The 15683-nt window shown below is 40.0% G+C and overlaps 2 protein-coding genes across 3 annotated transcripts in view; one reads left to right on the top strand and one right to left on the bottom strand.

The window, feature by feature from the left end:
* Positions 1–15683, top strand: part of LOC106814621 (putative mediator of RNA polymerase II transcription subunit 26) — a 21485-nt gene that overhangs the window by 1159 nt on the left and 4643 nt on the right. Inside the window, exons 2-10 of the mRNA XM_014818958.1 lie at positions 11138–11213; positions 11874–11934; positions 12465–12525; positions 12730–12850; positions 13055–13110; positions 13254–13313; positions 13527–13766; positions 13809–14060; positions 15131–15202. Of these exons, the coding sequence (XP_014674444.1) occupies positions 11138–11213; positions 11874–11934; positions 12465–12525; positions 12730–12850; positions 13055–13110; positions 13254–13313; positions 13527–13766; positions 13809–14060; positions 15131–15202 (999 nt within the window). The remainder of the gene's footprint in view (positions 1–11137; positions 11214–11873; positions 11935–12464; positions 12526–12729; positions 12851–13054; positions 13111–13253; positions 13314–13526; positions 13767–13808; positions 14061–15130; positions 15203–15683) is intronic.
* LOC106814622 (kelch domain-containing protein 4-like) lies at positions 231–9043 on the bottom strand. Of its 2 annotated transcripts, none has more exons than XM_014818959.1 (12): positions 8706–9043; positions 6162–6253; positions 5865–5943; positions 5495–5593; positions 4949–5085; positions 4531–4623; positions 4110–4336; positions 2957–3130; positions 2366–2591; positions 1571–1670; positions 1165–1306; positions 231–938 (listed from the first exon to the last, which is right to left on the bottom strand). In XM_014818959.1, exons 1-12 carry the CDS (start codon positions 8817–8819, stop codon positions 691–693), a joined length of 1731 nt encoding a protein of 576 aa, XP_014674445.1. In that variant the 5' UTR covers positions 8820–9043; the 3' UTR covers positions 231–690. The 2 variants fall into 2 exon arrangements, with proteins under 2 accessions (XP_014674445.1, XP_014674446.1); XM_014818960.1 differs by having other exon boundaries at positions 1571–1667.

Raw genomic sequence — 15683 nt, 5'->3', positions numbered from 1 at the left:
AGAGAGAGAGAGAGAGAGAGAGAGAGAGCGAGAAAGAGAGAGCAAGTAAGAGAGAGAGAGAAAGAGAGAGAGAGAGAGCGACAGAGAGATAGAGAAGAGAAAGAGGGAGAGACGGAGAGAGAGAGAGAGGGGGAGACAGACCGACCAACTGACAGACCACCCACCTGTCTGTGACAGACTGACCGACAGATATAGAGATAGATACAAATTAATGCATCAAACCTATAATGTAATAAGTTCACATACTAAATCAAACCGATTATCAGAATTTATTTATTATACTGTAATTATGAACAAATTCTTGGCATTCAATCTTTAAAGTAATTGAAACTTGGTTTCGAATTTGTCCTGCCACAAGCATAATCCTCTCACAGTGCTAGAAATATCATTAAATCTTAATCTTTCATCAGCAAAGCTAGGGGGCACTTAATTAATTCTCGGATTAATATGACGACGATTCACTTGTTTCAAGAAAGGTTACTCCACAACGATACTTTGTATGTATATTCAGATCAGCATCAGACATTCTTCTATGTATAAGCTGGCATTACAAAATATGACTGTACAGAACGCAGGTGCTAAAACAGGAATACCTGCATACAGTGGCCACATTCTTATATACCCATCCTGACTGGCAACATGGCAAAGAGTTGCCTTAATTTCCAGTTCCTGTTCCTGTTCCACCCTGTCCTACCCACTGCATGCACCAACCTCATCATCATCACCATTCCCATCTTCATTGCTATCGTCCTCCCTGTTATCCTCCCCCGCCTCCTCCTCCTTCTCCTCTTCCTCCTCGCTCTCGGATTCACTCGACTCGATCCACTCCATTTTAGACGGGTCTCCGGCTATTATGGTTCTCCACTCATCCATCCGCCGCAAGTCAATGGAATAAAAATCACTCAACGTTGTCTCCTTCTCTTTCTCCTCGCTTACCCCTAATGAGAAATCACAACAAAAATTGTGGCAAGGTCTGTGAGCACTGACCATATGATCGGAATATGATTGGAAAGACTCATGTAAATGCTGCTGGCTAGGTTTTATCCTTGAAGTGCAATGCAGGAAGTGTGATCTATCAACGATCTATAGGCAGAAGAGTGTCAGCATAATTAAATGTTTGATGATGGAAATCTATAAACTAGGAGCAGCATCTGCTAGCATTACCTCCGTACAAGTACAGAATCCCCCGCTTAAATGCCATCGATGCATTCATGCGTGGACTGGGTCGGACAATCTGTTCGGTAGATGTGGTGGGACTGGTCAAGTGATCACCTAGAGCTGAATGGCTTGCTGCTCCCATAGATACCTGAAGAAATAATTAGACCCATTTTAATGCTTTATTTACTTTTAACACTCTCTTAATTACTTAATTAGGAAACAGCACAAAGAAAATAATGCAGGCCAATAAGTTATGAATAACGAAAAGTGATAGCATCACAATTTCTAGTCTATTTCCTGGAAAATGTGAACAAGCCCCAAAATAAAAAACATTATACAAAACGTTTATCCACTTCATCCACTTGTGTACAAAAATACTACAGAAATGTTGTAGAATTGAAAGCTCAGCTACCTTGAACACCCCATCATCATACACTGTTTGAGGCCCATGCATCGATACATCATTCACTGACTGTGTTGGATGCTCCGCTAGTTCTGAGGCAGTTGTACTGCTAAATAGATAACATATAATTATGAAAATAAAAAGTCAAAGAGAAAATCTAGACAGTCAATATGTATGACCCACGTAATTACAGTCAACTGTCCCAATACCGACCATCCTCTGGGACCATCCATTTAGTTACGTTTTCTGTGAAATTTGGTTCACAGGGGGGGCATCTTACACGTCTCAGATGGTGTTGGGACTTTAAAAAAATTGCCTGATTTAACGTGAGGTTTGGTTTTGAGGGCATTTCGGAATTTGAAGAGTTGACCGTATATATGCTAAGCACTAACAATTAGCAAAAATTTGATTGTATCAAAACGTATTCAGTAATTTCAGTAATACAAATATAAGTATTGCACAGTGGCTTACACCACATCGCCAAAACAACTGACCATTAACTAAATGACTCTTCCTAGACGATAATAAATGGAAGGCATAATTTATATTCCAAATATATATATATTTACTTATCAAAAATAAAATAATTTTAATGTGTAACTTATTTTGAATATGATGCCGCAATAAAATTTCAGCCATTATAAAGCTCGCATGACCATGTGAAACTTGAAAGAGAAGAGAAATAAATTAACTTCAATTGTGTTGTTTTATCAAATCTCTAGCTGTAGTGGTACCCTAGATATTGCTTCTCGAAGATCAATGACATTTATTTTGGTCCACCCTATATGTATATATATAAGCTACCTGCCATCTTTTAATTTCAACTCATTCAAGTTGTCTTCGAGATCTTCCTTCTCCTCTTCACCAGCATCATCATCTCCTTCCTCCTCCATTGCATCGTCCCCTCCCTCCTCTTTATCCTTCTTTCGTCGGCGTGCTTTTTTCTCAAATGACCTTTTGCCCTTAAGTTCTAAATCTTGCCATTTTCCTTTGATAAGGTCCAGTTGGTAAAAATCATTCAAGCAAGTTCCTATAAATAAAATTTATATTTACATTGTGGTGTATAAGAAAGAATTTGTTTGTTATTATATAATTATTAACTCTTTTTAAAGGAACTCTTTCTCTTCTCATTCTATCATCCCAATATATTATTCAGTCTATGGATGATGACATTGATGAAGTACATTGAACACAGGGATACTACTAGTCTAATCCCAAGCTAAAAACAAATGTTTTTTTTTCCAGCGGTATACCAATTCATAATAAATTCATTACCTAATCAAATGAAAACTATTAAAAGTCGCACCGATAGTCTCGTTCTAGTACAGTAACACCAACAACATGCAGCGATTGACGTGCGGCCATGCTGCCACCCACCCACACACACACACACACCTAGGAGTTCCTCATCATCCTCTTCAGTGTCCAGTACACCTCCGAAGACAACGGCCCTGTTGTTGGGCAGTGTGGCTAGCGAGAACCCGCAGCGCGGGGTCGGCCGCACTCCGCACTGCTTGACCAGCGTCCATTTCCATCTCTCGCCCTTCTGCTTCACCGGATCGCCTTGCTCTGCAGTGCGAACACGTTGCGGTTAATGACGTCACGCGTAGCATTCGAATTTCTGCAGCCACTTAACAGCAGCCGGCAATCTCAGAGGTTCTCAGAGCCGTAACTGATCGTGAACCAGGGCAGGCTTTGCTCACTGCTGCGCAAACGATCCTCCCAAGGAATTAATTCGCATTAGATCTTACCTAGTAATGCTCACATTCTGAAACTAATTACCTGAAATTGTAATAGCATGCCCTTACGTATTACCAAGTACGCATGGAGCAGCCGAATTACTATCTTTGGTATACATTGTTGATAGCAGCCTTAGACTCAGTGTCCATGTTTCTGCATGTGTGCCTGCATGCATGCAACATGTGTGTAATCGTATGTTTGTTTGTGTGCATGCATACATGTGTGCATGCGTGTGTGTGTATTTGGTTGTTTTTGTGTGCATGTGTGAGAGAGATACAGTGCATACGTGCGCACATGCATGCATGTGCATGGATGTGAAATTAATGGTATGACCAAATATTTGATAAAATAGTAGATACCAACACCCTAGGATTGATATCAACAGAATATACAAACAACACAAATTACCTTGTTGAACCACGAGCTTATCATCAATTTGCTTTGGCAATGCATCACTTAGAGTCTTGGACCATGACACCATATACGTTTCATTTAACACCCACACATGCTGATTTAACTGACTCTATTCTGCTCATAATTGCAAAAACTGAACAATAAATGATCGAGTATATGTTTTCCCTACAAAAAATGAAAAACCTTTCATGCAATTTACAGATACCATAGAGTCATAGACGGAAGAGTACATAGCTGCATGAATTAGGGTGATTCCTAACTTAGGACCCTAGTATATACATGGTTTGATTAGGACATATAGGTAGGTATGGTGATGATGTATCACTATGGCAATAATCATGTGTGTATGGGGTCCTAAAGTAGGATTTAGTGCACGAATTGGTGGCAAACCTACTAGCATCCAAGCCTAGTATGAACATATCGGAGTGCACGGTGCCTTTGTCAGCATCTTTCTTCACTGGCACCTTGCTATAGCCACCATACACAAGCAACCGTCCATCAGTTAGTACTGCCATCTGGTGGCCAGATCTCGGGGCTGGTTGAGGTCCGCTTGGTTCAACCCGTGTCCACATGTATGTCTCAAAGTTAAATACGTAGACATCATTGAAGTACTTATAATTTCTACACTCCAGAAGAAAAAGCAATGAATATATTCATGGTTAGTTAGTTATAATAATTTCATGCATTTTGTTATAAACTGAGAAGAGTGTAAACGTTTTGGATGTAAAATCTTGAACAAAGAAGAAATTCATTTTTTACATTTGCCTCTTTATAAATTCCATAATCATGTTATATTTTCTGTATTATCTGGCTACCTGATATTGTCATGGAAACCGCCAAACACGACTAATTCTTTTCTAGAGGCTAGCATTCTGTGACCACTTCTGGATGATGGCCCTCCATGTGCACTAAAATCATAGAACAGGCAAACATCAGCTACAAATAGATCTTTGACTAATTTTCCAAATTCTGCACTGAAACATATAACATTTGATAGAAGCTAGATCACACCCAAACTCTGAATAGATATGTTGCATCAAAGATCGCAATTAAATTCATATAGAAATACTTACAATGTACCATGTAAAACTCCAGCAAATCATTTATGTGTCCACTACAACTACTGTACTGATGTTATGATTACAGCATATGCATTTCCTTTGTCATTTGCTCATGTATTCTCAGAAGCAAGAATTTTTAAAACTGTTTCATAGAAATACAATAAAAGCCTACTTGATTTTCTCCCACTGCTTCTTTGAAATGTGATACACCCAGAGGTCCTTGTAATGATAAAACTGTGACTGGGTGGGGCTGGCGAATTCACCACCAAAAATCCACAACTGTCCACCTTCCTGTTGCATTGCCACAGCCTGAAGTAAAGAAGTGCAAACAATCTTATCACAAATATTACGTGTACATTCTCCCTTGTTTGACTATGCTAATCAATTACATACAACATTAACACGGCACCAGGAGTAACTTAATTAATAGGTTAACATCTGTTAATCTGTTACTTAATGACTTTTGTTAATTATAGTACTTCCGATGACATCTTGGTCATTTCCTGGCAAACATGCTATCTGAACATCATGATTCTAAATGAGAAAATGGCAACACTGAAACGGGTTACGTTCATTATTATATGAAAACACTAAATGCTGTGTACAAGCAGGTGCTATTGCCATGTTCTTATATTAATTATCTCATAGTCAAATATTCTACAAACTAAATGTCTCCAACTAAGACTCTGCTAGCTTAACAAAAACAGAAGTAACACACTTGATGGGAACATCTTGGTGGTGGAACCAATGGGGTCTTGACCAACCTCCACTCATCATGCTTAATGCTGTACACATACAAATCATTGTACATGAAAGTCTGTAAAACCAAATGCAACCAGAACTTAAATACTAACAGTTCAGCCTACAATTAAGTTGTTAGCAAATCGCTACTGAGTTCATCTATTCCATCTGGTGCTACATGTAACAATGCTACCTATACATAGCAGAGTGTGTCAAAACAAACTACGAAGTGTGGAACTATTATAATATCAAGAGCGTATTAAGAATATATAACACTCTTGATAATATACATATTCATTTAATTGTTATGATAAGGGAGATCTCCAAACAATAAAATTATGCCTCACCTTGTTACCATTGAAGAACTCGCCACCAAACATAAGAAGTTCATCATTTTCAGGATGTGGAGTCAGTGACATGTTGCACCTGACAGGGAAATGTAAGCTTCCTAGCATCAATCATGCTATCATGTGTTGTTGTGCATAATGATTGGGACAAACCACACAACTTAACGAAATTGTTTTAATGTTTAAAGCATTAAACTATCAAATCTGCTTACCTATATCACAACACCAACATCATTCTCGTATATGGTTTAAGTGAGCAAATATCTAAAGAAAAATCTATTTCCAAGTTATATTTACCGTGGTGATGGAGGTTCTGCAATCTCTTCAGTTATCTGTGCACGCTTTTTATCCTGCTCTACAAAGTTAGCGATCAGTTGTTCTATATCATCCTGAAACAAGTAAGTATTGAAGCATTTAACAATGTATAGTAATCTTTATCTTTTGATTACTAACATTAATTTGATTTAATGAATCTAATCAGTGTGCTATATAAATCTAAAAGTTTAGTTACAACTTGCACCACTACATAATAGTGGTATAAGAGTGTTATTACTTATTAGTAAATTGCAGTACCTGATGTATATAATTTAGAAGAGATAAACAGGACAGGTGACAACAACACTGACCCCTAGCAGTGAACCAGTCAGGTGTCAGTGGAGTAGGAGATTTATAGGAGAGGACAAATGAATGATGCCTTCAGTTCCATCAGAAATTTTTAGGGCCACCACAGCATGGTGGAGGGCCACCCAGGAAACAATTTTATTCAAAGAAGGTTAATCGATGCCACTTACCTTTTGAAAAAAAATTATCTGAGAAAAAGAGGGACACATGCATAACATTACATTTAAAGGAAGTGCCGTGCACAAAGGCAACCCATGTAAGGAAACCACATTAGTTTCAAGGCTATGACGGCAAGTACGGAGGGCAACCAGGCTCCATTTCCCATCAGCATTGTTGTGAAATTTGTGCTCCGTTAGGTCACACCCTAATTAGACTCATAAATCAATACATTGTCAGTTACGATCGGCAGTTATTAGATCTCCTTAAAAATTCCATAAAAAGTTGGAAATGCTGATGTTTATAAGTGTGATTTCTATTGACTCACAACACAAATTTCCACTGTCCACCTTGTTTGTCAAACCCCAGTTTTAGGTGAAATGACCGTTTGAATTGAAACATTAGATAATGTATGCCGTGAAAATACCTATAAATAGGAATGAGTGGATCAGATGCAAGCCAAAACAAGGTAAAAACTAGGCATGAGGTAAAAATGGCCTCGTCACCTAAAATGTTGGTTAGCAAGAAATGATAGCCTAGCTCCAATTTAAATTTTTAACATAGTCATAATTTTCCTAACTATTATTGTGGTAAGGTATTGAAGTTCAGTACACTCATGATTGAAGGAACATATAGGTGTCATCAGTTCACATAACCTGGGGATAGTAAATCGAAAATAATATTGTAAATACAAACCCCATCCCCCACCTCCCGAGCGCATCGATCATTCGCACATAACTGCTCGTCGATTACTCGTAATTAGCTGTGACAGCTCCCCCAAAGTCTCAATGTTTATCTACTCTCTTTCATCTATTATTAGTAATAGTTCCCTGTAAATGTAGTTCAGATCCTCCTCTGCAACACATCATTTCACTGGACACACGCCACTGTTCACAAACTCACAGAAAGACAGAGCAGTTAGGAAAACAAAAGTGTCAAATTCGCACAACACCTGCTTCGTTTGAAACTATCACAGCAAAAATGCACAAACAATTACCCCCATTCTGTTATCTATGCACAACCAAATGTTCACTTGCTTAAACGATCACTTTTGCCATTTGGCACAACTTATTTTACCCTCTCGAGAAAGCTAGTAAATTCCTGTAAAAAACTCCTACTCCTTGGCAATGTAAATAGGGGCAACTGGCCATTTATTATCTAAAACTCCCTAACCGCGCCATGTGACTGATGGACCCATGAACGAAAGGTGCATTTGTTTGGGAGGATCATATGATCCTGATGCTTGGATCAAGCTAAGTGATCCTGTGCGCTTGTTTGGGCCGATCAGTGATCTGGATCACAAATTCCAGAGCCTGCTTGCGAGGTGGATTAGCAGGGGATCCAATATGGTGGCGTGCGACCCAGCCAATCACAGATTGTTGTTTATTACAAACCATTCTATGATAGGTCACAGAAAAACGTGAACCGTTGGAAGTGAGTTTGCATCTGTTTGGGCAGATCAGGATCAAGTGAACCAGACAAGACGGATTTCGTCCTGAATAAATGCACCCGTAGTCGTGTATGTGATGTCAATCCTGCGCAAATCATGATGGCTTGCCGAGGAAGAGAGTGGCGGGCTGGTCATGGAGCTCAGTTTCGCTGTGATGTGAAAGCGAAGCAAGCATTGTGCAAATTCAGTACTCATGCTTTCCCACTATTCTATCTTTCTGTGAGTTTGTGCACAGTGGCATGTGTGTGATGAGACTGCATGTGTGTGTCATAAGCCATAAGGACCACGAATGGCCTTTACGTGAAAGGACTAGCCGATAGAGAACACATACATTAAGTCTTTGGTAATACATACAATTTTTCTTTATTTACAATTTTTAATATTGAATCGGTCCAAGTGTCTGTGCCTGTGGTGGAGTGTCTGAAATAACTAAAGTTGGCTTGAGCCAGCATAATATTGTAAATCAACTGACAACTGCCCAAACACTAGCTCCAAGAAACGGTATTGCTAGGGTTAGAATACCGTGTTAATACCGTTAGAATACCGTGTATTGACGTTAGTCACACAGCCTGGTCGGGTTACCCAAACACCGAAACAGAGTCATGTGTACTCACTTCACCCTTTTCAGTCATTTCCTTTTTTATCTTCTTGTTAACTTTCCTGTCTGTTTTCATCGCGGTTTTGTCTGCCCCTTTTAATTTCTTAGCTTTATCTTTCTTTTTACCCATTTTTGATGAACGTTAAAAACAAGACAGCCGGAAAGTTAGAATAGATATTTAGATATTATTGTACGAGCTACGTTAGCTTTCTCCACGGCAATCCACAGAGTCGATCGGTCTATTTGATCAACTTTGACTCTCACCGCCTCCGATATAGTCCCTTTGACTTTAAATACTAATTTTTATAAGGTTACTTTACTTATACGAGCGTTATTTTCACTAATGTGTCTTGGTTGTGGGGGCAGACATGTTTTACAGGGGTGTCAGTATAACATCTTGCTGTCAACATTGCCAAGAAATAACTTTAAATAAACTAAATATAAGAATAATTTAAACTATTTTAAGTAAAATAAATTTAACATTGAGTAAATTTAAATTTGGAATTATAAAAGTATACAGTAAAAATACATGTATAATACATGGCTAAGAAGGCAAGCAATTTCGACTCGCAACCAAAAACAGTCGCCCCACCTAGCAGGAACGAGGAGAGATATGAGTTGGTAATTTGGGATGTCGTGTAAGAATTTCGAATATTTTTTGTGCGCGTTTATGTAGGATTCAGAACGCTTTATAGCGCAGATTCTGCACATCATGGTCTATAAAGAAGAAGTACTATCATGGTTCAAAGATTTGCCTGGAGCTAAACGCATAGACTTCATGTGCAGATTAGTGCATTTCTGTGTGCCACTTGAGCTGCGATTTTTTGGAACATGCGTCGAAGACCTCGCAAAGCGAGACTTTCATTACCTCAGGGATTTAGAAAACAAGTCTAACTCTGCCTCAGAATTAACTAAACTAACAGATGTAACGGATTGTGCTATGCGAAGTAAGCTCATAATTACTCTAACTTTGCTGTACTCGTCGAACTACACGTGTTCAAATCTACTGTTCAGAACGTTGACCAATCTCGAATCCGTGTTGGACAATCTGCCAAAAAATGAGAAAGTTGCAAATGAACTTCAGTTGCTTTTCACTTTGTCAACCAACCACCCTGCTTTCACATCTGAGCAAAAAAGAGCATTCAACTTGCTTCTCGAAAAAGTGTGCCGCATATATGGAAGCTTCTTACCAGCAGTAAGTTTTAAATATTTGCAATAATATTTTAATTACGTGTTTGCATGATTTATCACATATATGCTAATAGTAATAGTAATAGTAATAGTAATACTACTACTATTACTACTAGTACTACTAGTAGTAGTAGTAGTATTAGCCGTAGTTGTTAGATCATAGATGTATACAGTATAGATTTAAATGTATCATAAAATGATACTATATAACTATATGGGCCCCCATCCTGCGATATATGTACATATTCACAATAGTTGTGTTTATTATTGTGAGTATTAGTAATACTGAGTATTAGGCCAGGGGCGGATCCAGAGGGGGGGTCGAGGGGGTCCGGACCCCCCTTTTTATGGTGTGGTGGCGATTTTACGCATTAATTAGTCGTACGGTAAAAATACACGCCCCCGGACCCCCCTAGTTTCCCCCCTGGGTTCTCCCCAGGATGAAATTCAAACAGGGGGGAGGGGAGGGGTAGGGGGAGGGGGAGGGGGGAAACTAGGGGGAGGGGGGTGACATCGTACCACTACTAATCTTGAAGCCCACAATAGTCACGTGGTTGGCGGAGTGACTTTCACTGTAAAATATCAGCTGCCTCCTGCACTCCTGCACTGACCTGCAGTAATGGTAATAGCAACGGTTGCTATTACCATTACTGCAGCAGATGGGGTCGTTGTCGTATCAGGTACTACAGATATGTACCCGAGGTAGTTTTAGGTTGTTTAGTATTATGTTTATATTTTTATATAATTAGGAGGTAGTTTTAGGTTGTTTAGTATTATGTTTATATTTTTATATGAGGTATGTTTATGGTTAGGGTTAGGGTTAGGGTACACTTCTTGAGCATTACTGCAGGAGGCAGCTGATATTTTACAGTGAAAGTCATTCCTTGTTCTTCACCACTTTGTGTGTTTCATATTTATCATTTCTAAATTTGTAATGATTTTATGGGAACTTTATATTGCTCATCACAACTGTAGTTGTAGCCTGTAGTACGAGGTGTAAAATTAGCAGTGTCAGCTGTAGTAACAATAGCAGAAGTAGCAGCTATTGATTAGCAGTTTTAGCATTGTACATAGCGCATTAGCAGGAGTATCTGATTCTAAAGGGAAAGATAGCAATGGCAGTAGTAGTAGTGAGAGCAAGATGTTCTAAGAATATGAGTTATGAGATTAATTTCATTTATGATATATGACCTATAATAAGGCTGTGTTTTGCTTATGATATTTAAAATTCTAATACACCTATGAACTGAATTTCAGGATCTTTGTCACGAAAATAATAGCAACCTGACTACTGAGATGCAGAATCTTGAAAGGAAGTATGACGATGAAGCTGGTAGGTTCAACACTTGTGCAACTCTTACGTGGTTTATCGAGGGTGTACTCGCCAACTGTAAGCACGAGTGGACATCCCATAAAAGTGTTTCCATTCACATTGCGAGTAATGGTGTTAGGAATTATAAAAACAGTCTCTATAAACTTGCAATTTTGGCCACAGTTCCCCATCACCAGAGACATGCTTGACATGTAGCATATAAAATTGCGGTGAGTAATGCTTGAGCTGATCTATCTTACCTGAAACCTCTAATTAATGTGTAGTGGACAGACAGGTGTGGTCGTTATTTCGTGCGGCAGCTGGTGAATGCATATTCCATTTATGTCGTGTCAAAGCATAATGAGCTGGTGCCAGTCATATTATATTATAATATGTATGCGATTAATCAATATATTCACATCAGCCTATAACATGTATTTTTGCTGATACCTATAATTTATAAACCCATTAAGAAGACTCTATGTATAGGTTAATTAGGTATTTATTAGGAATATAAAATGTAATTCAGAGTAACCAGGAGCTGAAACTCATTACAAATGCATGTGAACAGGTGCTCATGCATACTATCACAGATAAAATGCGCTGGTACTACTACACTATATAATTCAATTATCGTTAGTCATATATTTTCATTAAAATACTTTTGTATTTTTATCCAAGTTAACAGTCGGAAAGTAATAGAAGATTACAACCAATTGCAAGTTTCGTTTAACCAAATAAGGTAAGTTTTCGTTTTCCTAATTTTCTGTGAATCTTGGATGTTTTGTTCGTATCTTTTTCCTGCTTATTGACACTTGATGGATAGACATCGTCACATGTACACAACATGAGGTTAACCTAATATTTTAATGGTATTCAGTGTTTCCCCTGGCCAAAAAGGTCTGTGAGGTGGTAAAAATTTTTTGGTGTGTTTTGCGCGTGTAACAAAGCGAGCACCACAGGTGCTCGCTCAGTTAGGGGGTCCAGGGGCATGCCCCTCGAAAAATCTTTAAAGAAATGGTGCAATTTGGTGCATTTCACGCTATTTTGGTGCATTATAAGCACTGTTCTATGGAAGAACATTGACTTTCATCAGTGAGGCGGTGTTTTGGACAAATCTCTGCGCAGCGGCTGAGAATTTGAGCGAGGCGGCCCGCCTCGCTCGTGTCAATGCAGGTGAAACACTGGTATTAATAATATAATAAATCCATGAGTTTCACGCTATAGCAGTGATATCATGAGGAATAATGTGTTTGACTATTTCTGAAACAGCAAGGAACTAGAACAGTATCAGAGAGCTTATCAAGACCTACAACAACAGCAGGAACAGCAGGAACAGCAGGAACAGCAGGAACAGCAGCTAGAACAGCAGAGGAAACAAGAACAGCAGCAACAGCAACAAGAACAAGAACAGCTGCAACAACAGAAACAAGAACAGCAGCAGCAACAAGAACAGCAGCAGCAACAAGAACAGCAGCAGAAACAAGAACTGCAGCAGCAACAAGAACTGCAGCAGCAACAAGAACAGCAGCAGCAACAAGAACTGCAGCAGCAACAAGAACAGCAGCAGCAACAAGAACAACAAGAAAAACAACAGCAGCAGCAGCAAGAGCAACCAGACATACAGCAACCTCCTCAAGTTGCCAACCCAGATCAGTGTGAGTTTATCGCTTTCATATTCTAGTAGGCCAATGAATGATTATAAGTTCAAGGGGAAGCTATAGTTATATCCTCTTTGCCAAAAGTCTGAATCCTATTAAACGAACTGGGATAGATAGCAGCTTCTTGATTAATGTTATAGCTTGATATGATAGCTCTAATATTACATGGATTTGTTTATTTATACTTAAACCTTTTTGTAGCGCAAGTAAACGAGATCAAGTCAGCTGACGATAAGTCTAACGAAAATCCGGAGCAGGTATGATTTGTTTCATTAATAGCAAAATTGAATTGGTATTTAACAGTGCATAAAATGCATACCTAGTTGAATCTTGCTGGACTAACATTGACTGTGCTTTTTCACGCAAGAAATGGAGACAATAAAATTGCATTCATGATTAGGTGTGGAACGCTGGCCAGGTAGATGGAGTAAAGCTACCACAGGTGGGAAACGCTGGCCAGGTAAATGAATTGCAGCCTCCACAAGAACAGCAGCAGCAACAAGAACAACAAGAACAACAACAGCAGCAGCAGCAAGAACAACAACAGCAGCAGCAAGAGCAACCTCCACAAGCATGGAACGCTGGCCAGGTAGATCAAGTAAAGCTACCACAGGTGGGAAACGCTGGCCAGGTAAATGAATTGCAGCCTCCACAAGCATGGAACGCTGGCCAGGTAGATGAAGTACAGCCTCCACAGGTGGGAAATGCTGGCCAGGTAGATCAAGTACAACCACAACAGGTGGCTGGCCAGGTAGATGAAGTAAATCCTCCACAGGTGGGAAATGCTGGCCCGGTAGATGAAGTACAGCCACAGGTAGGAAACCCTGGCCAGGTAGATGAAGTACAGCCTCCACAGGTGGGAAATGCTGGCCAGGTAGATGAAGTACAGCCACAGGTGGGAAACCCTGGCCAGGTAAATGAATTGCAGCCTCCACAAGCATGGAATGCTGGCCAGGTAGATCAAGTAAAACCACAGGTGGGAAACCTTGGCCAGGTAGATCAAATAAATCCACCACAAGCATGGAACGCTGGCCAGGTAGATCAAATAAATCCCCCACAAGCATGGAACGCTGGCCAGGTAGAACAAATACAGCCAGCAGAGGCATGGAACGTTGGCCTTGGACTAGCACGGCCAGGTCATGTTCAGCAGCAACAGAAGGAACCAGAAGTTGGGCCGCAGCAGCAGCAGCAGCAATTCGAACGAGAGGTAGAAGCAGCCAGTTGAGCGGCAGGCTGTCCGTAGTTAAATCTTTCGTGTCGGCGAGTGTTTGCACAGTCGCTGGCGATCACCCTGTCTGCTTCAGTAGTGTATGGATGTGTTTGAGCGTGCGCGTGTCTACTCACTCACCACTGACCGTAGTCTGCACATGGGAGGCACTGCTGCGGTGATTGTTGCGTTTCATCCTGGCCTAAACGTTTGTTTCGTGGTGTTCGTCTGCATTATCAGTGCTGTTGTTTTTACCGAACGTTGCTACAGCTTGGATATTGTGCAGGGTAATATCAGCGCAGATGCATTTGCTGTGAGGTTGTTGGCATTGTCCTCTGTTGTGTTTCCCATAAGACCAGGGTCAGGTATGGCTACGTACACAGAGGTGCACGTCTTGTCCTTCTAACCCTGTGGAAATCCTGAAACTAAGACTGGTTTTTATCTCAAAATATCAACAATGGCACGGAACTTTATTTGTTTTAAAGTTCCTCCATGCAAAGCATACATTTAAAAACGGCGACCGGCCACATACATGTGGTATTTCATTGTTGTGGTCAATGAACGTATTCTCCCTCTCAATTTGCCCCTGAACATGAATAACCATTGAGGTTAGTTTGTGGAGCTCCACAGAGGATTATGACAGAGTTTTGGTACATTTTATGTTGCTTGTTTGTCTTGCTGTTTATGTTTCGACTGCCATTTACTTTTTGTACACCAAATAAATGAATTCGTACATTTCCTGTGAGACACATCTCAACGATTTTCCGTGCAATAATCGTGTACGTAGCAAGTTAAAGTTACGTAAAGTTTGTTACAGTCAATCCCGAGTTCATGAAATTCTGTATGTCGTTGGAGTTCTCGTCTTAAAACTCGGGTATTCACAATTAACATTTAAAATTTAAATTTAAAACTTGAAAATTTCTTTAAACACATCGTGTAATACCGACCTCTTACTGACGCGTTACGTTTGTCTTCGGACTTTATGCATGTTATCAGGAGTCTATCAATATATTGATAGACTCCTGATGTTATTATTGTCGCGTCATCGATTCGTTCTCCGTTTTTTGTAGGCCGACGACAGGGTTGAGGCTCAGGAACAGCTAGCGTTGCAACTGGCCGAACAGCAGGCGGCGTTACAGCGGGTACGCCCCTAACCCTAAATTTCTGCACCCCCCACAGGCGGGAAGGGTATATAAGGAGGAGAGGAGAGAACACGCTGAAAAGCACGGTTTTTTTTCAACTGTAAAAAGTTGTGAGAAGAACCTGAAGAAGACTGCCGCAATTCGAAACTAGTCGTTCATTGCTAATTTATTTAGCATTTGTTAATCAGAACACTTTGTTTTAAAATGGCATCTAATAACCGACGTATTGAAACAACATGGGGTAGTGGAGCGGTGCCCCGTAGAGGACGTCCAGGCCTCTTCTTCACACATGTCTTTGTCGCGCTCTCTCATTCATCGCCGGCGACGTAAAGATTGCACTCCGCGTCTCCCTCGCGCGCTTGCTGTGCCGCGATTCTTACTGTGATGTGATTCTCACTGTGCCGCGATTCTCACTGTGATGTGATTCTCACTGTGATGTGATTCTCACTGTGATGTGATTCTCACTGTGATGTGATTCTCA

Source organism: Priapulus caudatus, unplaced genomic scaffold, assembly GCF_000485595.1.
Source record: "Priapulus caudatus unplaced genomic scaffold, Priapulus_caudatus-5.0.1 Scaffold952, whole genome shotgun sequence".
Classification (NCBI taxonomy): Eukaryota; Metazoa; Priapulida; class Priapulimorpha; order Priapulimorphida; family Priapulidae; genus Priapulus; species Priapulus caudatus.
Note: the sequence above shows the minus strand (reverse complement) of the source record. Positions and strands in the feature narration are given on the sequence as shown.

Bases quoted from the DNA above. Each gene is read 5' to 3' on its own strand.
- LOC106814622 (XM_014818959.1), bottom strand. From the start codon at position 8,819: ATGGGTAAAAAGAAAGATAAAGCTAAGAAATTAAAAGGGGCAGACAAA. The intron at 5,944-6,161 runs GTAAATATAACT...TTTCCCTGTCAG, and splicing joins GCAGAACCTCCATCACCACG to GTGCAACATGTCACTGACTC. The intron at 1,671-2,365 runs GTAGCTTATATA...TTATCTATTTAG, and splicing joins TTGAAATTAAAAGATGGCAG to CAGTACAACTGCCTCAGAAC.